The 27,350-nt window shown below is 34.6% G+C and overlaps 1 protein-coding gene across 2 annotated transcripts in view; it reads right to left on the bottom strand.

Moving 5' to 3' along the window:
• Positions 1–13,972: 13,972 nt before the first annotated feature.
• The window catches only part of LOC149793107 (uncharacterized), a 137,468-nt gene continuing 124,090 nt past the window's right edge, over positions 13,973–27,350 (bottom strand). For both annotated transcript variants that reach the window (XM_089967018.1, XM_089967017.1), the window contains 2 exons: positions 26,671–26,812; positions 13,973–17,922 (listed from right to left, as the gene is read on the bottom strand). In XM_089967018.1, coding sequence (XP_089823144.1) covers positions 17,724–17,922; positions 26,671–26,812 — 341 coding nt within the window. In that variant the 3' untranslated portion in view covers positions 13,973–17,723. The remainder of the gene's footprint in view (positions 17,923–26,670; positions 26,813–27,350) is intronic.

The raw sequence follows: 27,350 nt of genomic DNA on the forward strand, positions 1-27,350 counted from the left end.
GGTGCATTATGTAAGAGTTGTACTTTCTGTTAGGCTTAAAAAGAGTTGAGCCTCTTGGCAACATGTGAGTTTATGTTAATTTCTATCTAGATAATATTTTGTATTTTTTATGTTTTTTTTTATATATGGTACACATGGCTGAAAATGTGCTTGTTGTGACTAGACAACTCTTACCCCTGTCTAGTTCCAGTGTAGTTATCTCTCTTAAATGCAGTGAAGTACCTGGTTATGTCATTGTCAAATTGACAATCTAGCATTGTTCTCTATGACAGTGTGTGACATGCATGCTGAGGTAGGATACAAGGTACATTTATTTCACAAAACATTAGCATTGAGGTATATGGAAAAACAATTGGTACCGTGATACCATAGGGCTAGAACTTAATTTAAGCTACAATTATTAGAAATTGTACAACTCACCAGAAACTATTTGAAATATATATTCATGTGCAAAATAGAACTTTGTCAAGTTTGAATGTTTGCAAATTTATTAAAAAAAAGGAGAAATGAATATGTAAATTTAAAAAAAAAAGCATAAAACTCATTTTTAGGGGGAGTTGTGGTAACATACGGTATTAACATTCTGTCGCTACAAAAGAACTGAGTTACAGGTCACCCGAGGTCAGCTCCAGGCTCTCACGCAGTTGTAACCCTATACGCCTTATGAGAACATTAGCGTGAGAAACTAGTGTGTGTGTGTGTGTGTGTTTTCTCTGTTTAGGATAGTTGTAATCTAGCCATTAAAGAAACCATGTTTTATGTTATTTAGCAAAACATAACGATTTCTCTTGGGATTATATTTTATATCTAGACACTTGGTCTATGAGTTGATACATATGCTGCATACGCTGGAAGGTTTCGTTTAAAATGGCACTCTCATTCTGACTTTTCATTTCCTTGGGCGTGACAAGTTAGCAGTGGTAGAAAGATTGACTGACTAACTGACTGATCATCGATTAACGACACATTCGGCCACATGCGTCTTCTTGTCAAAATGGAATAGCTCACCTCCTGAATTCCGGGATTTTACCCCTATTTGGCATGCAAGCATTGATTTCGAGGGTTGATATTGGATACACATCACATTATTTTTCGTCGATTTAAAATCAACGCGTGCGAATGGGATAATCCCAGTAGATGCCTTTAATAAATGGACTGCATGTTTCTTATTTCAGCGTGCAAGCACGGGTCTTTTCTTGGGGTGCGTCGCAAACTATCTAGACTCATATTTGGGCAAGGCAAAGGAGGAAAAGGTTCAACCGGACTATCGTACTATCAATCAAATTTTACCCAGTTATCTAAGCCGGATTGTTCCCTACTTCCAAATGTGTGTAGGTCACATATTGTAATGGGGGGGGGGGGAATGTCATTCAGTCATACATTTTTATACTCGATATTACATTGGAATTTAGCGGAGATAGTATACATTGTTTTTTTTCTTCCCCGAAATAATAATGAAAATTGCCAAGTATATGTGACATTAATTTTTTGCGGTCTTTGTTAGATCTTTTGCCATTTTTAAGTAAATAATCAGTTTCTTGTCCACGCTGCTCTGGTTTAAGAGGTACCATTTGTAATGTTATTTGTTATTGAAGAATAACTGCAGAAGGCGTTCTATAGTATTTATTAAATACAAGACATCAATACAGCTTGGAAGGGGAGTAAAGTCTGCCCTGAGCGTATATTTCCCATGGAACTTAAACCCTAGTGAATGTATAACATAAAGCAGCTGTTGGTGTGTATCAGTTCTAGTCCAGTGTGGGATATCTGATTACTTTTACTGTCAAGTGATATTTCAAAGCTAATTAGATTAAGGCTTACACTACATCTCCCTTCCTGAGAAGTTTACATTAAAACGAAACGTGATCTGATGACCGCATTTCTAAACAAGCTAGCTTAATTATTTATTTTTTTTATTTTTTTACAAGTTCAGTCTCTCAGGTGGTTTTGACAATTTTCCCGAACGTGTGAAATATCCGTTTTGACTGGTTGGCACTGCTTTGCTTTCATTTGAGTCAGTCAAAGTATCATGGTCTGAAGCAGTCACTCTGGGAGGCTCCGATAATGTGGTAGGCATGGGAATTAAAATTTCTCCTATTACGCCGTATCTTTCCCTCGTCAGTTACTACCATGTCTGAACGAGGTGTAAATGCCTCATATTTAATTATCCCTGATGAAAAATGATCTTTACTCCATATTTAATTATCCCTGATGAAAAATGATCTTTACTCCATACTTTATTCCCTACCAGAAGTTTTTTTTCATATTTCGGGTGCGAAGTCGACGATCATAATTTCTCTTTTGAGTTTGCTTTTGATAGTTTTCCGATTTCTTCAGTTTCATTAAATCTGCCCATTTCGGCTCAAAGTTGTTTGGTGCCATTGGCAAAATAGTTTGTAATTTTCTTCCCATCAATAATTCAGCAGGATTGTATCCATTTGGTAGTGGTGTTGCGCGATATGTCAAAAGAGCTATGTAAGGATCGTTTGCTTTTTTAAGCATTCTTTTAATTGTTTGAACAGCTTTTTCTGCGAGACCATTGCTCTGTGGATATTTTGGACTACTTGAGATATGCCTGAACCCATAATTTGTCCCAAATCTTTGAGTATTGCGGATGTGTATTGCGGTCCATTATCTGAAACTAATACTTCTGGTATACCGTGTCGCGCAAAGATTGATTTGAGATGATTGACAATTGCTTTTGAACCCGTGCCTTGCAATTTTGCTATTTCGATGTATCGTGAGAAATAACCAATCACCAAGAGATATGTTTGACCATTCAGTTCAAAAAGTCTGAAGCGACTCTTTGCCAAGGTCGATTTGGAAATTCATTTGGTATCATTGGTTCAGCTTGATCTCTTGAGTTTTCGATGCAATTTTGGCAAGATTTTACCAAGTGTTCTAGCTGAGTACTTAGTCCTTTCCACCAAAATGACGTTTTGGCGCGTTCTCAGCATTTAACTATGCCTTGGTGACCATCGCGAGTTCTCTCTAGGATTTCTCTTTGAAGTGATTCTGGTACGACCAGGCGTGAACCTTTCATTAAAAGACCATTTTGAATTGTAAATTCACCTCTATCTGCCCAGTACGATTGAAGTTTTCCGTCAATTGCGGATTTCTCTGGCTACCCCGTTTCACAGAATTGTACAAGTCGTTTGCAAATCGAATCATTTCGATATTCAGACTTTATTTGTTCAAGTCGAGTATTTGATGCAGGCAAATTGCTAACTACGAAATCAACGTAGGCGTTAATTTCAGCCTGAAATTCTCTGTCACTCTCAGAGTGATAACTTAAAGGTGCTCTGGATAGAGCATCAGCAGCTAATAGATTTTTGCCAGCAACATGAACTATACAAAAGTTGAATCTCATCAAACGCATTCTAAAGCGTTGAATTCTAGGGGGTAAATCTCCCAAGATTTTTGTGCTCATTAGAGGTACTAATGGCTTATGGTCAGTTTCAAGTTTGAATTGTGACCCAATTAAATAGCTACTGACGCGTTCACAAGCCCAAGTGATTGCAAAGGCCTCTTTTTCTATTTGAGCATAGCGTTGCTCACTTTCTGACATACCTCGTGATGCGAACGCCACCAGTCTCAGAGTGCTACCGTGCTTCTGCCGTAGCACAGCACCTAGTCCAAATGAAAATGCATCTGCAGATACAACTATTTCTCTATTTGGATCATAATGTGTTAAAGTTGGTGATTATATCATTTCTTGCTTGATATCTCTAAAAGCTTGTTCTTGATCTGGACCCCAAGTCCACGAGTTTTTACCTTTCAAAAGCTCACATAATGGTTTTGATTTTTCTGCCAGATTTGGACTAAATTTGCCAAGCTGATTTGCCATGCCGAGAAATCGTCGTATATCTATTATGCATTTCGGTGTTTCCATTTCAGTTATAGCTATGACTTTTTCTGAATCAGGTCGGCAACCATTTTCGTCAACAACATGCCCAAGAAACCTTATGGATGGTCTCGAAAATTCACACTTTTCAGCGTTCAAAGTGACGCCAGCCTTTTGAATTGATTTCATGACCATTTCTAGTCTTTCGTCATGCTGTTTCTGCGTTTCCCCAAAAACAAGAACATCGTCCATGTGACAGAGTGTTCCATCAAGTCGCTCCAGAGTTTCTGACATCCTTTTCTGAAAATATTCAGGCGCAGAACTGATTCCGAATGGAAGGCGATTAAAATAAAGCCTACCAAAAGGAGCAATGAAAGTTGTAAGGCGGCGTGAATCTTCTGACAGGTTTATCTGCCAAAAGCCTGAGTTTGTATCAAGTTTGGTGAAAAACGTTGCACCTGCTAGTTTTGCAAGGGATTCTTCAACTGATGGTAGTGGGTGGTTTTCTCTTTTAACCGATTCATTCAGTTTAGTTAGATCCACGCAAATTCTTACCGTACCGTTTGGTTTCGAAACAACAACCATTGCCGCGCACCACTCGGTGGGCTCATCTACTTTTGAAATAACACCCATTTTTTCCATTCTATCCAACTGCTTTTGAACTTCATTGAGTAAAGGGATAGGAACCTTTCTCGGGGTAGATAAGGCATAAGGTTTGGCATTTTTGTCCAGAGCTATGTTGTATTTGGAAATTTCTCGCGATAATCCCTATCTAAATTTATGGATTTATCGTGAATTTTGCTTGCATTTTGTGAGTTTTTATCTGAGGCATTTACTGAGGATATATTTACCTGTTCAATAATCTTGAGAGTCTGAATCGCGGGCCTGCCCAAGAGTGCCTGATTCAGTCCCTTTACAACAAATATGTCTTGTACACTGAATGTATTGTTTGATTCCAGACCACATGTAAGTTTTCCCAGCACTTTAAGTTCAGAGTTTCCAGGTCCATACAGTATTGGATCAGACTTTGATAGTTTTTGGTCTCCGATTTTTCGTAAATCTCTCTCAGGAATTACAGTCAAATCAGCTCCAGTATCAATCTTGAATACAAGTGAAGTGTTGTTCAGTCTCACACGCGTTATTCACGGCTGTCCCTTCTTTGTGCCAATAGTCCCTAGAAATCCAGATTCCGCTCTAGATTCTATTGTGCGAACTGTTGACTTTGACAGACAGCATTTTGCATAGTGTCCACTTTTCTTACACTTGTAGCATTCTGCTTCTTTTGCTGGACATTGGTCTCGAGAATGATTAGCTTTCTGTTAACATTATTTTGTTGAACTTTTGGGATTTTATGTTTCTGTTTCCCATATTTCAGTGAAGACGATTTTACTCCATCCATTTCAGACATTCGTTCTCCACTTGCTCGTATCGTTGTTTGTTGCTTTTTCACAGCCTCATTTTGTCGAGCTTGACTAACGGCAGACTCTAGAGTTAGATTTGCATCTAACTGCAATTTTTCTGACAGTTTTGAATCTCGCAGTCCAACTACAAGTCGATCTCTGATCATTTCATCATGTAGTGGCCCGAAATTACAATTATCTGCTAACACATAGATAGCTGTAACAAAACTGTCCACTGTTTCTCTTCCTGTTTTCTTTGATTAAATTTTGCCCCTTCAAAAATTACATTCCTCTTTGGAATGAAATATCGCATGAATCTATCTGTCACGGGCTTCCACTTCTTTTGATCTTCGTCTGTCAGGTTGAACGAAGACAAAATGTCATCAGCCTCACTTTCCATGGAATAAATCAAGGTATTCACTTGAATTTCTTCCTCTTTTTCACTAAGTCCAGACCCTTGACGAAAGCGTTCAAAGCGCTGAAACCACTTTTCCCAAATTTCAGGTCTCGAAAAGTCAGATTTGTCCGGATTTGTAAATTGAAATGAAGCCATTTTCAACTCTGATAATTTCAATCCTGTGTTTTCACCGCTGCCACCATGTAATGCTATTTGTTTTTGAAGAATAACTGCAGAAGGCGTTCTATAGTATTTATTAAATACAAGACATCAATACAGCTTGGAAAGGGAGTAAAAGTCTGCCCTGAGCGTATATTTCCCATGGAACTTAAACCCTAGTGAATGTATAACATAAGCCAGCTGTTGGTGTGTTTCAGTTCTAGTCCAGTGTGGGATATCTGATTACTTTTAATGTCAAGTGATATTTCAAAGCTAATTAGATTAAGGCTTACACTACACCATTATCCTGTACATGAGAACCAGGGCTTGACTCGTTTTCCACTGGTACTTGTTGACAAGTCAGTGATGGTAAGACTAACTGACTAATTAATTGATCTCTAATTCAAGTCTCGTGCTACCATTAGGTCACATGCGACAGATTAGTGTACGCACTGCGTACTATTTAATTTCTCGTCGAATGAGTAATAAGTATCCATTCAACACTTATATGTATGCACAATGTACATTGTAATTTACATGTCCTGAAGTGGCAAAAGAAGAAAAGGGGTATCATAACGTCGCCGGATGGCTCCTATTTATCCAGGGTTAAATATTTTTTTTGAATTTTTCCAAAGATTAATGTTGTCCTGCATCTAGATTTTGAATTTTGAGTATAAGAACTCAGTACGTTTTGGCGATTTAATTAGTGTAGAAAGGACTTATGTTGTGTAGCTGATCATATCAAGAATTAAATGCTTGTTTTGTCTAAATTTGTAAGAATTTGCACCTTTTTGTTGGGTTGTAGTATACTTTCTGATTTCATTCAATCAGCGACATCTTGTGTGAATGGGCTTGATGGTTTAGATTTATGACCACCTTTTTCTGTCTAATGACTGAGACGAGTTTCGTCTAGCGAATCTGTTGGTGTCATTGCTTATCGATGTGTTTTGGGGATTTGTAAATAATCAGGTATCGCATTTGTGGTCTGGGTGATTTGGCCACTTTATATTCTTATTTTTGTGTTCATATTAGCTGGTCCCGTGGTCAGTTCGCTGTAAGAGAACCAATCATTTCCATCTTGTGCAGTCTGTACTTTTGAGCACCTTATATTCTTACAGTTTGGGGTCAGATTAGCGGGTCAGATAACCGATGTGCTAAAAGTGAACCAATCATTGCCACCTTCTGCAGCGGTTCCTGGTGGTCTGGGCTCAGGACACCCTTAACGGTTAAGTTTTCTTAAGGTCTGAAAGTTTACTTGCATTATTTCCGGCCATTCTCCAATACCAGAATCATACTAAAGAAGACAAGGAGTTTTTTTTTTCTTTCTTCTTGGTAAGGGTAGCATATGCATAATTTATTAGCATATAATATGTACAGGATAAGTTTATTAGAAGCAGAGATCGGGGAGAGAGAGAGAGAGAGAGAGTTTTGATGGGTAGTACTGGAGGGAAGGGAGGTGTTAATTTTTGCACTCTTTGAGGAGGGGATAAATGGAGGACCATGTTATATAGTCAGCAGTGCTATGTTCAAAAGTTTGGCTATTAATATGTACTAATCTAATTTTGATATGTGGAAAGGAATAACAACCAAGTCATCCAAATATATTTAAAAGTCATTTCACTGCTGTATTCTCTGGTTTGGTAAAAAAAAAAAACAGTACTTTCTTGTGAGATAAAAATAATCTTACCTCTGTGCTCATTTCAAATGAAATTTATGAAAATCGTGAACTAATTTCAATCTCCAGTTTGCCAAGACTAGCAAAAGAAATTATTCATTACAAGTTTCATAAATATCTTCTGAAATGGGCACTCGTGTAATTGTATACTGCTATGCTGAGGTGATATATACCTTATATAAAGACACCTCCATATAAAGGTACCTGCTCATAAGTCATACGTTTGAGTCCTATCTCATATAGTAATGGTCCTTTTGAACTATATGCAAGGACACCTGTCAATAAAAGATACATGTTTGTGTTTGCTTAAGCGTCATTTATTGACAGGTTTTGTTGTAAGTCCATTCACAGTGTTATATTGTATTATATTGGAGTTCTAGTTGGATAAATACAAGTTGCGGATTAGCGAGGTTGTACTATACCAGTAACTTGGATATTCAGGCTTTGGATAATCGAGTCTGTAATTGTAGAAGTTTTGGTTTATTTTTTTCAGAGTGAAAATAAGTTTTCATGGGCTTATCTGTAACATGATGTGTCCCACACAAAAATGTGGATCTAACAACTGCAGTCACCATGATGGAACCTGCACATAAGGGAGAAATCTCGGTTTGTATGTCTGGTACTGTAACAATACATGCAGATGCAAGGCTTGCAATTGTGAACGGAATACTGGCAAATGAACGTATCCTTGAAGTCTCTATGGAGGATTTTGCAATAGAGCTTGATCCAGACATTTACCAGCTTGAATTGTGAGCAAATTACAGGAAACTGTTGGATGGGAGTGTTACGAAGTTCATGGCCATCTGGCATCCGTCATGTGTTGTCTGTCCACGTTGAAATTTTCAACTTCTTCTCAAAAGATGATGGGCAAGTTTCAAGCAGATTTGATTGGAATATTCTCCAGACACGATCTACCAAACTTGTGTACAAGGTGAATCCCCTAGCAGTGTTGTATCTTTCATTGTAACCAAAATGGAAAACCTATTTTTGACTTCATGTCAAAAGCAGTTTAGCCAATTTGGATCAAACTTGGTAAGAATGTTTGTTAGGACACGATCCATCCAAATTTGTCTTGAATAGTTCCATTATTAGTGGTGTGGTTTCCTGAGGAACTGGATGGAAAACCTATTTTTGACTTTTTCTATAAAACTGCTGACCCAGTTTCCATCAAATTTGGTTGGAATCTTTATGTTTTGGATGGCTTTTATGTCATTGATGTGGGTTCGTTAGCAAACATGTGGGAAAACTATTTTTATTTCTTCTCAAGAGCGGATGAGTCACCTTGCATCTAACTTGGTAGGAATGTTTCATAGGACATACTTTATCAAACTGTGTCAATTGGGTAACCTATAAAAATGGTCTGGCTTCAACAGCAGCCTTATGGAAAACCTTATTTTCAACTTAAGACTGACGGAGCCAGTTTCAATCAAAGCTGGTAGGAATGTCTGTTAGGACAAGCTCTACCATAAATTCTGTGTGGGGTTGCTTTGCACGGTGTTGTTTCCTTAGCAATCATATCGAACACCTACTAATTTAACTTCTCTAGATGAGATGAGCCAGTTTTGATCAAACCTGGTAGGAATGTTTCTTAGGACATGCTGTCAAAATTAAATTATATCCTGGACATTCCTTTACCAATGTTGTGGCTTCCATAGTGATCATATGGCTAACATATTTATATAATTTTTAACAAACCTCATTGGAAGACTGGTTGAGACAATTTTAGTCAAATATGAAAAAGTGTTTTAGAATATTGTTTACAACATGTGTTTGATGTGGTTCCCTCAACAATGGCATGGTTTCCATAGTAAACATATTGAAAACCTATTTTCAGTTTCGTCTACAGAATGGCTTATGCAGTTGTTATCAAATTTGATATGAATCTGGAAAATCTACAAATAATACTCTCAATTATGTCTATCTGTTACAAAATATATACAAACAATATCAAAGAAAGGCTTTCTTTCCAAAACAGCCCTACCATACTGGACAAGATGTGATAGAGTCCTGGCATTGAACACCTTTTGATAGAATCCTAGCATTTAACCCTTTTTGATAGAATCCTAGCATTAAACACCTTTTGATAGAGTCCTAGCATTGAACACCTTTCAATAGAATTATAGCATTGAACACCTTTTGATAGACTCCTATTAATGAATAATTTTTGTACAGTCCTATTATTGAACACATTTGGGTAGAGTCCAGTCATTGAACATAATTTAATAGACTCCTAGCATTGAACACCTTTTGATAGAGTCCTGTCAATGAACACCTTTTGATAAGATTCCTTGCATTGAACACCTTTTGATCGAGTCATAGCATTGAACACCTGATGGTAGAATCCTAGCATTGAACACCTTTTGATAGAGTCCTATCATTGAATGCTTTTTATACAGTCCTATTATTGAACACATTCTGGTAGAGTCCAGTCATTGAACATAATTTAATAAAATCCTAGCATTGAACAGATTTTGATAGCCCTAGCCTAAAACACATTGTAGTAGAGTCCAAGCATCATCTCCTTTTGATAGAGTCCTAGAATTGAACACTTTTCATAGAGTCCTAGCACTGAACACCTTTAGACAGAGTCCTAGCATTTAACACTTTTCAATACAGTCCAAGTATTAAACTAATTTTGGTAGAGTCAAGTCACTGAACATCATTTAAAAGAGTCCTAGCACTGAATACATTTTGATAGTCCTAACATTAAACACCTTGTGGTAGAGTCCAAGCATTCAATACCTTTTGATAGAGTCCTAACATTAAACACCTTTTCAAAGAGTCCTAATTGAACATCTTTAAGATTCAAACAAAAGATGCATATATACCATCTAGTCATGTTGAAGTTATTCATGAGAAGAAACCGAGTTTAAAAAGACATTAAAACAAATTACTACAAAACAGCAGGAAAAGATAATCTGTGTCTTTCACCTGAATTCACATGTTTTATTACTACATTTCCAATTTTAGATCAATGAAATGCCAGGTATGCAACATCAGGAGTTCTAGCATATCTTTAATAAAACACAATTATTTATTATACTTTTATATTTTATACTTATACATGACCGGCTTGGCCCATTTTTTGTCCATTTATTAATTAACATGTAAATTAAATAGTCAATGATGTTTTAAATGTTTTTCCACTCATGTACAATTTTGACCTGTTTAAATTATATATTTTTGTCAAACATTGTTCTTAACGTGGAGTATCAAAATACATTTTGGAAATAAATCTTTTACAGCTAGTTTTGTACAAGCATTTTATTTTTTCTGTCATAGAGGAGGGGGCAGAGGAATGTACTATTATGTTCATTTACACATACATGTTCCATACTTTACAAATTTGATTTCCACTACAAACTTCTGAATGACTGCTCAAGAAGACATAGACCAAGTTTGATATTAACCATTTTGTGTTGAAGTTATTCATGAGAAGAAACCGAGTTAAAAAAGACATTAAAACAAAATACTACAAAACAGCAGGAAAAGATAATCCATGTTTTTCAACTGAATTCACATGTCATATTACTACATTTCTATTTTAGATCAATGAAATGCCAGGTATGACAGGTTTAATACAACACAACTAGACAGAGTTACATCCCTGTTTCACACTGAAGTTGGTCTTTACATCTTTGTTGAGATTTGACTAAGTTATGTTTAACTCATAAATATGCCATTTCATTGGAAATCAATGTTTCTTAAATGACAACATTATTGTGGGAGGCTTGATGTCTTCTGGAAACATTTCAAGTTTGTATTTGCCATCCAACTGACTAAACTATTCATCTAGGAAAAGTTAACTAGAGATGCATTAAATCCTTCTACATGTTCTAAATATTGTATTTTTTTAATATGACTTATAAAAATGAGAGAGCGAAATTTTGTGCAAATTCTAGAACAGAAACAAAAGCTATGGAAGAAAGCAAAACAATTCACACAAAAAATTTTTGGATGAAGATTAATTCAATGAAAGAAGTTATATTCTAGAAAAAATATCAAAATTCTCCACCTTTCCCTCCTTTTTAACATGTTATTCAGCAAGAGGTGTACTTGAAAACAGTTTTGTTTTACATATATAGAGGGTATTTGCTTTTATGAAGTGAACAATGATTATATTTCATCAAGTGGGTGAAAAGCTCTGTATTTTGACAAGTGGAAAAGCCATGAGTAACAATTGATATCTTTCATAAGTGGTTGAAAATACACAATTTTCATTCATAAGGGGCCATCCATAAATGACGTCACGCGATTTTGGCCGATTTTTTTACCCCTACCCCCCCATCACACATTTTTTAAACAAATTCCTTCACTTCGTCACACATCGTCACAAATGTGTGACCCCCCTCCCCCCCCAGGTGCGTGACGTCATTTATGAACGGTCCCTAAGACAGAATATATCTGTTATTCCTTGAGAACAAGTGAATTTTTATATATATTATTCTCAGATGTATTTGTGATTAACAATCTGAAGTAGCAGATTTTGTATGGCAATGTCATCTATTTATGATGTATGTTCTGCTGTGTGTTAAGTACATTCATACATGTATGTTAATCTGTCATTTGAGTATATTCATACATGTATATTACTCTGTCATACGAGTACATTCATACATGTATGTTAATCTGTCATTTGAGTACATTCATATGCATATGTTAATCAGTGATTTGAGTGCATTCATACATGTATGGTAATCTGTCATGAGTACATTCATATGTGTCCTTTGAGTACATTCATACATGTGAATCTGTCATTTGAGTACATTCATGCCTGCATGTTAATCTGTCATTTGAGTACATTCATACATGTATGTTAATCTGTCATTTGAGTACATTCATACATGTATGTCAATCTGTCATTTGAGGACATTCATTCTGAAAATATAGGAAGTAATACAATTCTCTTTCATAATTCAAGGTAAGAAGTTTATTGTGGGATTCACCTGTGGTTCTCATGCATGACAGGTCAACAGTTTGATTTGCTTTGTTGCTTTATGGCACATCAACACAGGTAGGTTATTTAATGCTGAGGAAGTTAGTGTAAAGTGCCTTGCCTAATGACAAACCACTATAGTTAACCAAGGCTAGTTCATTGGTAAGATTCAAACCTGAACCCTTTCAGTCATGAGTCCAGCAGGCTAACCACTGAGTCACTGCAGCTCTGGCCGACATGTTACCATTACACCAACCAACTGACAATATGGCATATGAAATTCTTTGCTCATAATGCCATTGATGTCTAATTTTAAAAAGTTATTGAGTGAAAAAACTAAAATCTTTTCTCATGGAAAATCCAGTAATTCACAAAGTAGCATAAAATATATAGTTCTCTCTTGACTTAAATATAATATGATTTTACTTCATTAAATACCCTTTTGGGTCTTTTTATAGACAATTATGACTTGGCATTTTAAAACATATCTCAGCATGAGGCTTCCTCAGTTATAATATAGGTCACTTTTGGGTCTACAATGCACACTTTTACAAGAAAAAACGCCAAACCACTAACCCTTGCCGGGAAGGTTATTCACATATGCAGAGTTAACCCTCATGTACTCTTAGCCCTATTGTTATATACTCCAGTTGGCCAAGTGGTCTAAAGCACCCACCTTTACCAATAACAGCCCTCTCACCTCTGTCATCTACCCTTAGCCCTATTGTTACATACCCCAGTTGGCCAAGTGGTCTAAAGCACCCACCTTTGCCAATAACAGCCATCTCACCTCTGTCATCTACCCTTAGCCCTAATGTTACATACCCCAGTTGGCCAAGTGGTCTAAAGCACCCACCTTTACCAATAACAGCCATCTCACCTGTCATCTACCTTTAGCCGTATTGATACATACACCAGTTGGCCAAGTGGTCTAAAGCACCCACCTTAACTAATGACAGCCATCTCACCTCTGTCATCTACCCTTGGCCATATTGTTACATGCAATGTGGCTAACAATATGTACCATACATACTCGCTTATTGGATCCAATTGAAAACAACATAAAACCTGTTCTGTCATTACATAATGCGTCAGCAAATCAGGATATATGTAATTCTACTGATTATGACCAAAAAAAATGCACAGACCCAGATCTGCTGATGCATTATGCATTTGAACTTGACTTATAAGCAAATATATATGGTACTTTGCCATGCATGAATGACTAGCACTTTGTTAGAGGCACACACAACAAAGTACTTTGCCATGTATGAATGACTAGCACTTTGTTAGAGGCACACACAACAAAATACATTCAATTTTATATGTGCTATATGTTTTAGAATCAAATGACTTGTTTTCCTACAGTCCTATCATTTTACAGTATCCTACAATTCATACTTCCTCTACCAGTCCATCCATCCACCAATCCACCAATCAACCAATCCATCCATCCACCAATCCATCCATTTATAGTTTTCTTTGTTTCTCTTCATTTTCATTGTTTTGATATAACCATATTCAATTTTTCATTATAGCATATTACAGAAAAGAAACAAAATAATGAAAATAGTTTATTTCAATCAAAAATATCAGCTCTTCAAAATAAAACACACAAATAAAAATGATTTAAGTCAAAACACTTTTTCTGTTACATGTCCCATTACAAGCCAGAGGCAGAATATATACATGAAGGCAAGCAAAGCATTTCTGGTAAATTGTTAAATTACTTTAATTGTCATTGTGCAGAATTTTATGTTAATTCTTTGAAACTACTGATTACTGCAGGGAATTTTGATGTCCCATCTTGTCAGGTAATTTACATTACTGTAATAATTTTTCATGAAATTTGTGAATTAAATTGGTAAGCAAGGTATAAATGAAGCAAATGTCTCAGTTTTGAAACTGTACATTATTAAAAATTTTCCTTTTCCTTTCTGAAAGTTAAATTGAAATATGGCATTGACAGTTTCATTAGAACAGTTAATTACATTTAATTAGTGGTGTGAAGAAAAGTGAAATGTGAATAAAAGCTTCCATTTCATACAATCTGATTAAAATCAGATCTCTGCTGTCCTACATGAAGATCTAACAATGACCATTTAAGGGTCATGTTCTGGTGACCTTTGAGTTAGCCAATGGAAATGCAGCTTTCAAAAATCTGAAAGTGAATAAATCATTTGGTATGCATTCATGCTCTTCATCCACAATGCTCTGTCTCCAAACATGAAGATATTAGACTTCATCTGACTGGCTGATAAAATTAGCAATTATGGTAATCATATAGGTTACCAGAACATGACCCCTAAGCAGTCGCTGTCACATCTTCATGTATAACTGAGGAGATCTGATTTTAATCAGATTGCCATTTAATGTAGCAATCCATTATTCAGTTCAATTTTGAATGCCAGCAATTTCAAAAGACAAATTTGCCAGTGAACTCACTGATTTCTCATGATACAAGCAGATTGTCAAAGACACAAAAGTCATTTTCTCCATGACAAAAATATTGTTTCCAAATGATTAAACCAATGATTCATTGTTTCTGATCTTCCTATCATAGATCTTAAATTTTCAATCAATTACCAAATTTTTGACTGATATCCAAGTTTGTCTTGATAGGAAGATAAATTTATGATTTCCTGAAATGATAACCTATTCATTTTTTCCTGACATTCTGACTTGCCTCTGTGTCCAAACTATTATTGGTTTAAATTGCTATGTCAAAACAAACAACATCATATTCCCAAACCCTAAGACACACAATTAAAATAAATCAATCTTAGTCAGTTATTTTTCAACTGATTATATGAAATATGAAGAAGAAAAAAATCCACAGAAGTATTAAAATTGATACAATAAATAAGAGTTACATGAAGAACACTTCAAGATCACATCTTTGAATATACTAATGTTAATGAAATTGATCAGGCAAATAACATTGGTACAATCTAATGTACTACTGTACTTTATCAGCAGTTTAGCTTTTAATTTGACAATCATGTAATGTTCTCTGAAAATCTATCTCCCAGTTCAGAGGGAAATCGTACCAATGTCTGTCCAGTTACAAATGTAATAAAAGCAAATTGTACCAAATGCATAAGTTTGGAATGAATTTGATGGTCCATTTAATGTTAAGAAATGTGAAAATGATTCCTGAAAAGTATCCATTGCATGTGAAAGATTCATGTTGAAGTCAGTATTACATTTACAGGTACCTGATTACAAATGTCATACTAAGGGAGGCAACTTTGAGAGGAATTAACACAATTGCAAATATATCCTTTATTAATTAGTTCTGTCATATTACACATTGCGCATAATAAGAGGTTTTGCAGCTGAATAGAGAAAGTTCATAATTCAAAGGGTAGAAACATTTTTAAGGTCATGTTAATCTGATTTTATGCAATCAACATTTATTGCATATTCTGAAATGATGTTATCATTCAGTTATGACATCATTGGTATGAGGTCACTTTTTGTTTAGATATATTGTAGGACTGAATTCTGAGAGAGATTAGGCTTAAATTGATATGGCTGCATCTGCTGTCTCTCACTTAATGATGAAGGACAATTCTAATACAGTTTTAATAATGGCAATAACAATTTTGTGAAAGAAAATATCAGATTTATCAAAATTATGCAAGACCTTTGGAAATCTTAAGTAAACTAATAATTGTGTCATACCAAAGAAATTAACATGTTAACATACCCTTGTTGTGTATTTGATTAAAGGAATCAATGATTTTCAGCTTGTACAAATTTGACACATTTTTAAATATTTATTTAGCTATTATTGTATGGACAATTGGTGATTACATACTGTTTACCATACTTTTCTATCTAATGACCCATACTTGAGGATAGATATACAGCTAAAAGTAGCAGAAGAAAGTGGACATCAACCTAAATGTAAATGATTTTAGGTCACATGGTCCCTTTGCATAAAGATATAATTTTTTAAAAGTATAAATACAACATTTTGCAAACAAGAATTATACAAAAAAGATCACCAAAAACAATGGCTATATTTCTGCATCTGACTATTGGTTAATTGCCTGAAATAGAAAATAGCTGGGATGTGAAAAAACCTAGAAAGTGTGAAATAATAATTTCAGTACAAAGCTACACATAGCAACTTACCATATATGTTCACTTATAAGTCCAAACCAATAACAAACTGCACAGACCCAGATCTTTTATTATATTATGTACTAGCAGCTGTGTTTCTTGGGATTAATCACAAGAACAAACAGCATAAACCCTGATCTGCTGATGCATTATGCAATGGCAGATCTGGGTCTCAGTTGTTTGCTGTTGAACTGAGCTTACATGCAGGCACATATTATCCTTGTACCTTCTCCCCATAAACATCTCTTTAAATTCCATTATCTATTTAATAAAGCATAACAACATGGCAGACTGAAGACCTGCCAAACACACTTCTTGGAACTTGCTTCTGGATCACATGCAAAATCTATGCATAAGTACACCAAAATTTGCTTCTGGATAATGTGCAGTAGATACATTGGACAATTTTGTAAACAGTAACATGAATAAAAACAATATCACAAACTAAATTATATTACTATACGCATAACAATACAAATATAAAAACTGTTTGGATGGAATGCTTATGGTACATAAATAACAGCTAACAAGCGCATAAATGATTTAGATTTAAAGATCATTATATTGGATTTCTGGACAAACATATTTTTTTGATCTTAATGTTAAATTTAAATAAGCAAATTATTTTTCTAAGATTTGGTTAATTTTTTATATTTCTATTTATTTTGTTGTTGCAAAGAGTTCTGTAAAATGCACTGAAAAACATGTTTTAGATGTAATATAGGTACACATTTAGAGGATGCAATAAAGTTGCAAACTATGATTTATGCACACAATGATTAATAAATAAAATAGTTCTCACTGCTTTTATTGACATGTTACCTGGTTAGTAAACTCCATTAACTAGTCAAGGAAATACCAGTAATATATAACCATGAGACTCTGACTTAAGTTGAAAATTAATTTGTCTGCAAGAAATTGCAGTCACTGAGTGAGACTGAGATTGTCCAAATTTCCGTGAGATTTTTCCTCCCTGAGTATTAAAGCTACATGATTAAAGTTCACTAATAATGTCCAAAAAATTTCCGTGAGATTTTTTCTCACTCAGTGAGATGTCCCAGGTACATGAAATAAAAGCTCACACTCCCTGTTGGTAACCAAGTTTTAAAAAAGCTGTCATGTTGTACAGTACCTCAGCTTCAAAACATCATGTATTGTTTCAAGAATAATTCTGGAGAACACTAGAACAAAAGAACCCCATTTCCGGGTTCCTCTTGTCCAATAATGCTGACATCTTGATATTGACGTGACAACTGGGATATACTGGCAATGCTCTTGTGTGATGGTGGCACACTCCCATATGGTGGGACTCCATACATGCTGTTCGATGCAGCTCCATAAAAGCCATTATTTATTCCTCTTTTCAGATTTGAAGAATTCCTGAAAACAGACAATAATGCAATCTATTTTGCTGGACTCGGATATGGTTTGTAAAACTCAACTGGGTACTGAATACTTGAAAGGAAACTTGGCATCTGTGTTGTTCTTTTTTGGCAATTATATTAGATTACAAGTCTTGTATGATTTGTGTTTTTACATAATCAGTCATCTTATCAATAAATATTTAAAAATACAATCAAAAATAGATTTATTTTTGTAAAACACTATGCTTCCCTTCAACTCTCAAAATATCAAAGTCCAATAAGTCAACAACAAAACAAAAATTCACAAGCTTGTAAAATATAATTAAATGCCACAAAATAATTATCAGGCCACCTACATATCTATAAAAATAGGCATGTAAAGTTTAATTAAATGCCCCAAAAAATGATCAGGCCATTTACACATGCATATAAACATGCATACCATATGTTATGTGTGTAGGTTAAGAATTTTTGGAGTTATTATGCTGAAATTTTAATGACACAAAAAATATAGCAAATTTGTTTTTTTTTAAATGTGCAAAATTCTACATGGGCATAAAAACTTTTCACTGTAAAGACAAAGTCCTTAAAGTGGTGAAGATGAAAACATCAATGAAATCCCAAAATTTCTTAAATAATCTAAAGATCTAATTATCAGTGATCAATTTATACATACAAACATGTCTATATATACCAAATTTCTGTCTTCTGTCTTGTCCACTCTAAATGCAATCATGCCTCAATGGAATAGGAAGGACAGAGATGCAGATGTATGAACCAACAATAGCAAAACCACTTCTAATGTTACCATGGGGAAATAACAACACAAAATGTTGTCTGTAGTAGTTCTTAATAAATTGAATGGTAAGACTTTCCTATGCATAATGAAGTACACATGCATCCTCTGTCTTGTTTTGTCTGCAGTTCTCGGAATAAGCAACTGATGATAATTAAAACTGATAAATGATAATCACTTATTAAAGAAAAAGAAAATGACTGCATACCAAACACTATGGATTGACTTGAGATACAAATAATAATAATAATAATAATAACAATGACTATTTAAAGAAACTCATTTGGTCAACTGACCAATCTTCCATGAGGCCTTCTACAATGATATATATATATATATATATATATATATATATATATATATATATATATATATATATATATAACAATTTTTACAGGATAAGGTGTCTTTAGACAACAAATGCTATCAAGACAACTGATTCACTACTACAATAAAATATACATGCAATGCTTCAAGGATGAGTACATACAGGATTCATACAAAAATTAGTGGTGAACATGAGTCAAACATTATAGATGAGTACATGATAACAATGTTGTAAAAAGTAGTAGTACTGAAATAAGCAAAACCATACAAATGGTTGTTTCAAACGATGTTGATCCAGAAGCTTTTTGAAAGCTTGTCATGAACCAGCTGACTTTATATAAGGTGGCAGGTATGGAATTCTATAGTTTGGCTTGAGAAAAAGCAAAACTCTTCTTATAAAACTCTGAATTTGGTTAAGGTAAATATAACGTGTTGTTTGAGTTGGATCTTAGTTCATCATATGTCGTACATTTTTAACAAATTTAAAATTATCTTTAAGATAAACAGGAGCTACACCATATAAGAATTTATAGATTAGTAAACCCTTTTGAAACTGAGTTCTCTGCTGAATTGGAAGCCACTTTATAGTTTTAAAAAGATTTGTTGATGGAGTATCTAAATCAGCTGCTCCTTTTTGAAATTTCGGTAATCTTTCCTGATTTTCTGTACCATTATTACTCCAGGTGTAGAAAAACAATATTCCAGGTGTGGCATGATATATCCATTGTAAAATATCTTTCTCTTATCTTGAAGGAGATAAGATTTTATTCTGTTCAAGAGATAAAGCAGTGAGTTAACTTTTCTAATGACCTTATCAACTTGTATTTTCCAGCACAAGATATTGTCTATCATGATGCCAAGTAGTTTTTCATTTTCAGAATGTTAGATATCCATTCCATTAATCATTACTTTGAAATCATTTTTTTCAGCTTTTACTCTTGCTTGACTACCTGTAATCATGGCTTTTGATTTGGCTGCATTTATCTTCATACCATTGTGTTCACATCACTTATTTATTTTTACCAATTCTTTATTTAATTTAGTGGTAATCGCATGACCTGAAGATCCATTATTATTTAATGTTGAATCATCTGCAAAAATATTGGTGGTAGATAGTCAATGTGATATGGCAAATCACTGATGCACAGCACAAAGAGTAATGGTCCAAGAACTGGTCCATGTGGAACACCTGATTTCATCAGTTTCTTGTCTGAAAGATTATTTAAAACAGAAACTTTTTGTTGTCTGCCTTCAAAATAGGCTTGAAACCAAGTTAAGCTTTCATGGTTAACTTAACATATGATGAGCTTTTCCAGCAGGATTTTGTGATTTACTAGGTCAAAAGCCTTTGTAAGGTCAAGAAACGCTGTGCCAACATGGTTGCCTTGATCTATTGCTGTTAACCAATTATCCACCATTCTAGTTAGTGTAGTCTGGTATGAATGTCCTTTTTGGAAGCCTGATTGTCATGAATGTAGTAAAATTAAATGATTCTAGGTAGTTTCTTATTCAATTACAAACATGTCTTCTAATATCTTTGAAAGTGATGATAAAACTGATATAGGTCTATAGTTATTCATATCAGAAAGATCTCCCTTCATATATACTGGAGTTACTTTCACCAGTTTTAGCCTGTTTGGAAAAATACCTGTGGAAATACTTAGAACGAAGATATACATCAGTAAATGTGCAATGATGAGAGTTTCAGGAATTTAGCACTTATATTATCTAGACCTGTTGCTGTTTTGACATCGAGTTGGTCTAATTTATTTAAAATGAATTCAAGGCTTATTTTAGGTATTCTGAAGCATTCTTCTTTGCTATGTTTTGAAGAAATATGCTCATTTAATTCATCACCAGAAAATCTTTTATCAGCTTTTTGAGATCAACAATTTTTCCATTTATATCCAAAAAGTAATCACTGAGTGCATTTGCAATTTCAAGAGTTCTTGCTTAATATCATCATTTTCATCACTAATACATGTAAATGCTGGGTTATTGACAGATTCACCCCTCAAGTGATTCTTTTTTGTAATATTTTCTGATATTTCACTGGAATAATAAGTTTTCCTTGCCTTTGACTCACTGACTTGACTGTGTCTCCATAACCTGTAATTGTCAGTATCTTTTAATATATGAAATCTAACTATGACATTCAGTACATACCCAGTAGTCCAGTTTGGTTGATTTTGTTGCTTGACTCTCTTGAAACTAATAGGAGCATGAGAGCTCAGGGTGTCAGTAAACATATATATCAAGATGTCAAGAGCATCTTATGGGTCATCAAAAGATTCAATTACTGACCAATGGATATCTTCAGTTCTTTAAGGAATATTTGTGAATTGAATCTTTTCATTCTTTGATACCTGATATATCTGTGATAATAAGTTTTACTTTTTTGACTTATTATTTTGTACATGATAGGATAATAATCACTACGAAATATTGGGGAGCTGCAACGTCTATAATATTGTCAGCATTGTTAGTATAGGTGTGATGAATTAGTGTTTCAGGTACCTCTGTTATCCTAGTGGGTACATAATTCAGGGAATTCATGGTTTTAATCCAGTTTTGATTGATATCATGGAGTAAACTGTAATTGCAGTCACCCATTAAACAGACTTCTTAGTTTTCTAAATACAGAGTTTCAAGTTTATTTTGAAATATAATATACCAAGCATTGTCAGTGTTCGGTGGTGTATGTACACAACCTAATACAAATGGTTTTTGGACATTATGTCTCATTTCTAGCCAAATTATTTCCATACTGATTTCTCCATGGCCATATTGATGCTTGTTTTCTGCATCACAAGGAGAATTACACTTAGCAGATCTTAACGGATGCTTTGAAGTTTCTGGAATAATGTGTTTGGTTGTTAATCTTATGGCCCCATCTTCACTGCCATTTACTTAATACTCCATATTTGAGTGGAACATTTTGCAGTGTTTTGCCTTATGCCCATATTGTAGACAAACATGACACTGTATTTGGTTGTGCGTTTGCATGAATGCACATTATGCCCTTGTACAAAACAGTAGAAACATCTCCTTGATTTCTGATGATGGTTAGAATAGTTTGCATGGTCCCAATTATGACTTTGGTCAAGGTTTCTATGCCTTTATAGGCATCATGGTCATCCTTTAGTATTGGGAAAATCTCATTTATTGCATTGAGAAAATGGGACGACCCTTCTTATTTAGATGGATTTTGTCTTTTGGAATTAAGTGTTCCACAACTAATCCAGACTTGGTCACTAATCCATTATCAATGCGATTCCACTCCTGACATAGATGTTCAAACAGTATTCAACTCAGGAATGTCGGTGTCAATTCATGTGCATGCACTGCATAAAAAGACTGAGCAGTTATGATTTTCCAGGTATATGTTGTTTAGGGTGTTATAAAAATTGGTTTCAATCTGGTCAAGATGAGCATATCATTGCCACCAACACTGATTACAATAGTGTCATACTGCAAGCGGTCAGGTTTCCTCACAACATCAAATATATGACCAGTTTCTGCCCCTGGTAAACACTTAACTTGAACCCAACGTTTCTGACCTCTGTCATTTACATATTTAATAATGGAGTCTCCAATTATGAGAGTGTCTTTTCTGGAATTATTATATTCTTTGATGGTTTTTTACTGTCATAGGTAGAATCCATTGTATAATGAAATGTAAAGCTGTTATGTCTAAGACAGGAAGACCCTTTATTGCTATTTATGACATTGTGTGGTAGAGAGTTTTCCACTGTAGCTTGATGGACTGTAGGGTTTTTCCCTATTTTCTGGGTGGGTTTGGAATTATTATTTTCTTCCTGGTCATTTTCTTTTATTTTCATAATCCGGCTTATTTCACTGATGTGCTTTATTTATTCTTCTATGAATTTCTGTTTTCATAGAATAATGTCTTCCTGTTAAAATGTCAGGATGCATGCTGTTTGAAAAAGCATAGTCATATTTAAGTTGTATAATTTCTGACAAGAAACAAATCCTTGTCTTTATTTAATTGTTTTACTTTCTCTTTCATTCTTATGTTGTCCTCTTCCAGAATAAGGCAATAGCTTGATGTCTTACTTAGGTCACATTTGATGGTTTTATTTCTTTTTTCAAGGCTCATAAATTTGATCTTGAAATCTGATAACTGTTCTTTATGTTTGTCATGATTATTCATTGCTGACTCCTTGTCTGATTTTCAAAGACTCACATTCCTTTGACAGCTTACTGGCATTTGCTTTCATTTTTGCAAGTTCTTGTTGTACTGGTTTGTTTTGCCTCATTAGGGCTGTCATGTCCTTTTCACCCTGCAGTTCAGAAACTTTATCTGACTAAGTATCATTCTTTGTGATGGCCTTGGGGAGCAATTCATTACTGATGCTTTCTCTCCCTAGCTCAGCTGAAATTTCCTCACTGCTGTGGTATTCATCATGTAGTCAACCACTACAGTGAAGGACTTTAAGAAGATTCCTCATTAGGGTATTACTGACATTGTGTCAGTTTTTCCGCCAAAGAAACAATAAGAACCTTTGAATTGAACATGTATGTCCATGCCTACTACCTTTTAAAGAGACAATTGTAAAAAGAGACAATTGTTAATCTTTATGTGAATTTACACTAATTCAGCACATCAATGGTAGTTTATGATGTGTACTTAAGTAAGGCTTACAGTCTGGGATAAGACACTACATGCATAACCTGTGGATTTTAAGAAATGGTTGCCAGACTCATCTTTGTTTTTTTTTTTTGTTTTTGACAGCACCGATCATAAGCAATCATGGCTACAAAGAATTAAAAAAGTTCTGGTGTTTATTTCTGTTTTCATGATGTGATCTTTCACAGCAGTCCTTTCCATCTGTGCATGACAGTTGTAAATGACAGGTGGTCACTCCTATTAGAAGTCATACATGATTGAATTTTAAGAATGGGAAAAGTTAGTATTATTTTGCTGTCTCAAGACCATTTTCTGAGTAAACAGAAAGTCATTTTTATACGCTGTCTACTTCAGACAGCAACATAGCTTTCCTAATAGTAATGAAACAAAGTTCCTCAATGGAATTGATGATCCACTGTCCAAAAAGACCTTTGCAGAATCCAAATTGAGACCATTTCTTCTTTTTAGCTGTTGAATGCTGAAACTCGTCTGTAATATTTGTGAGTGATGAGATCTTCAAACTAACAGCTGCAGCAACCATAAGATTGCTGCCATTTTCAATTAGGACCAACTCGACACCATCAGAAGATTTTTCTTGAAAACCCCATGTCAATATGACTGTCTATTTAAGTAAATTAGTGACAAGATTTTCAATATGACCAATGTGGCATCCATATTGGACATCTATGGGGCACATTTTTTTATTTAGGGAGTGCTTACCAGTTATTATCTACCTTTGAGAGAGTGACATATGTAAGGTGAAGTTGTTTGCATTTTAAACATGCACAATGGAGAGAATGTTGGCATACCTCTATGCTACATTAATGTAATGTGGATGATATTTCTTTGGATATTGTGCTTTTGGAAATTGTACATGATCTAAGCACAATGCTAACTAAAATGACTGCTCCCTTTTGCTAAAAAAATCAGCCTGAATTAGTCTAAAGTACACTATCCATAGCAGCTATTAAAATAGGAAACGTGAATTTTGACAGACTAGAAAATACCAGCTTCTCAAAGTGCGATGAATGAATTACCAAATATATAAAATGTAAAAAAAGTTACTGGCTCTTTTTTTTTATACAATTTACCTTTGAAGTTCAAGAAGTGAAAATGACCAAGTGGAGCTAGCACTTTTTTGAATCGTGCACATCTGGAGTAAGGCCAAGTTGTATAATCTATAACCCATATTTTACTTACAAAACACTGTGAGAAATCTTTTGGCAAAAACACTGTGCTGATATGACTTTCCATTTAGGAAGAGTAGTGATAACAAGATTTCAAGATGGCTGCGTGCTGGGGTGTATTACCAAACAACCATTTTCACTTAGGACCAACTAGATATCATATGAACTCTATGATGATATAACCATCCATTTAGGATCAGTAGCAGTGACAAGATTTTTAAGATAGCAGACATAGCATAAATAATGAACCTCAGATGAGAACCAGTTTCATTTACAATTTCTTTTAAGACCAACTTGACATCATGAGAAGTAATGCAGTGAAAATCCCATGCTCATCTGACCATCCATTTGGATGGAGTAGCAATAATATGATACTGAAGATGGCAGCTGTGGTGGCTGTATTTGATGTCCAAGCAGCACCGTTTATATTTAGAACCAACTAGAACTTGGGATGAAGTTCATGACAGATGATGGATGACAGATGATGGACAACAGGCCATCCCGCAATTTCTTCTGGTCTATAGTAGATGTCAACCATAGTAGGTGAAAGACATGCAAGTGTATATTAACACATTCAACCCTGGATTTGTTTTCATTTTCACCTGAAATGGGGATAGGAAATGCATTTTTTGGTTTAATTATTTCAGAATACAATGAAACACATCTGCTTCAGATGTCACAGATTTTTGTTTAGCAGTTTATTGCAATTGCTTAGGTGTATACAAGATGTTTTCATTTGACTCTTTTGCTACTGCAATTACAGAAGGGTAAAATTGGATTGGGGGCCAGTGCATATTGAACCCATGATCTTCATGTCCTAGCCACAATTTACTCCAAATTGTAAACCTATCCTAAATCTTTTTGCAAAGGTTCACCTGCCAATGTGCAGTTTGGACCATCCTGCTTTAGATCTTGGGCCAAAAGGTATACAGTCCAGACACACATTATGGTTTCAAAATTGGTACTGTTTGACCTAAAAATAATTGGTCTCAAAAATTAGGTTTTTCCCACTGTATTTGCAAGTAGCAAGTCTACATTACTGGTATCATCACAGAACCACATCTGTCTACCTTTCTGTAATAACACCCACTTTTATGTGTCATAAATGATGTTGACATTACACTTAGTTCATAAGTAGTGTACAGCATGATGTGTACATGTGGCACATGGGGTTAACAAGTTAACTTTCTCTACACTGTCCAAGTTATACAAAAACCAACTTTGCCCTGTACTTTTCCACTGGTCTTATGCTAATTTCCAAGACTCATGTTTTGTAATGTTATTTGCTATTGAAGAATATCTCCAGATGGTGTTCTGTTCTATTTATTAAATGCAAGACCTCACTAGACCAGCTGTTGTCAGTATATCAGTTGTAGTCCAGTGTGGAATGTTTGATTACTTTTACTGTCAAGTGATATTTTAAAGCTAATTAGATTAAGGCTTACACCACTGGTATTCCTTGTTAAACTGAAAGATCACTTTTGTTGGTGTAAAATAAAAAAGTCCATTGTTATATTTTGAGTAAGAAGCTGCTGAGGTACATCAGTTTCAGCCAATGGAAATAAGCTGTGATCTCTACAATCTCACTGTCTGACTGGGTTATCTAAGGAAAGGTCATGCCAAGGTCAATATCCAAAATAACCATCTGATCGATTAGTGCCTATTTCCAAATACATGTGTTCATAAGAGGATATAATTAAGAAATAATGTGCACAACAGAAGTCACCCAAATGAGATTTGTTTTAAGGAAAGACATCACAGTAGAGTGAATAATGGAAGGCAAACAATAAACAAGGTACATACCTTCGTGAAACTATGCAGTAAATGCCAATAAACAAAATTATCAGGAATGCAACTGCTGACCCTGCTGCAATGCCTCCAATTTGCCCTTCAGTCAGCTTGCTAGACTCTGATTGAGCTGAAAATGGAGCTGCAGTGACTGTCCCTGTAAAAACAAAATGATACTGCTAACATTTGCAAAGTAAATTCATTTCTATATTTGTCTAATTATCATCTATAATTTTTTTTATACCTTCCTAATTTTTCATATACCATCATCCCATAAAAATCTGTTATTTTTTGTCTTCTAATTTTTTTTTACAGAATTTCTTTTTCTCAAAATTGTTGCAAATCTCAGGTAGCAATAAGAATGAGAATTCAGTCAAGTAATTAATTATTCATGCACCTGAAAAAACAATACACAAAAATTTTAAATAAAATTACAGTACTTCATACCTATAATAATGTTGTTACTTACCTTCTAATCTGAAGTGCCTAGTCACTCTACTGTTTGAACACAAAAATGAATGAGTCTTCGGACTTTAATTAAATTGCTAAAGTATTCGGAGCAAACAGTTGTAGCTAATTTCAAATTTTATTTGTTCTAGTACTGTGAGAATCAGAAGTTTTAAGTTTTTTATTTAAAGCTTAAACTTTTTTGCGAACATGCAATACCAAAGTCAATATTACATTCCTTAAACTTT

This window comes from Sinohyriopsis cumingii, chromosome 8 (genome assembly GCF_028554795.1).
Source record: "Sinohyriopsis cumingii isolate HCF-2022 chromosome 8, ASM2855479v2, whole genome shotgun sequence".
In the NCBI taxonomy this organism is placed as follows: Eukaryota; Metazoa; Mollusca; class Bivalvia; order Unionida; family Unionidae; genus Sinohyriopsis; species Sinohyriopsis cumingii.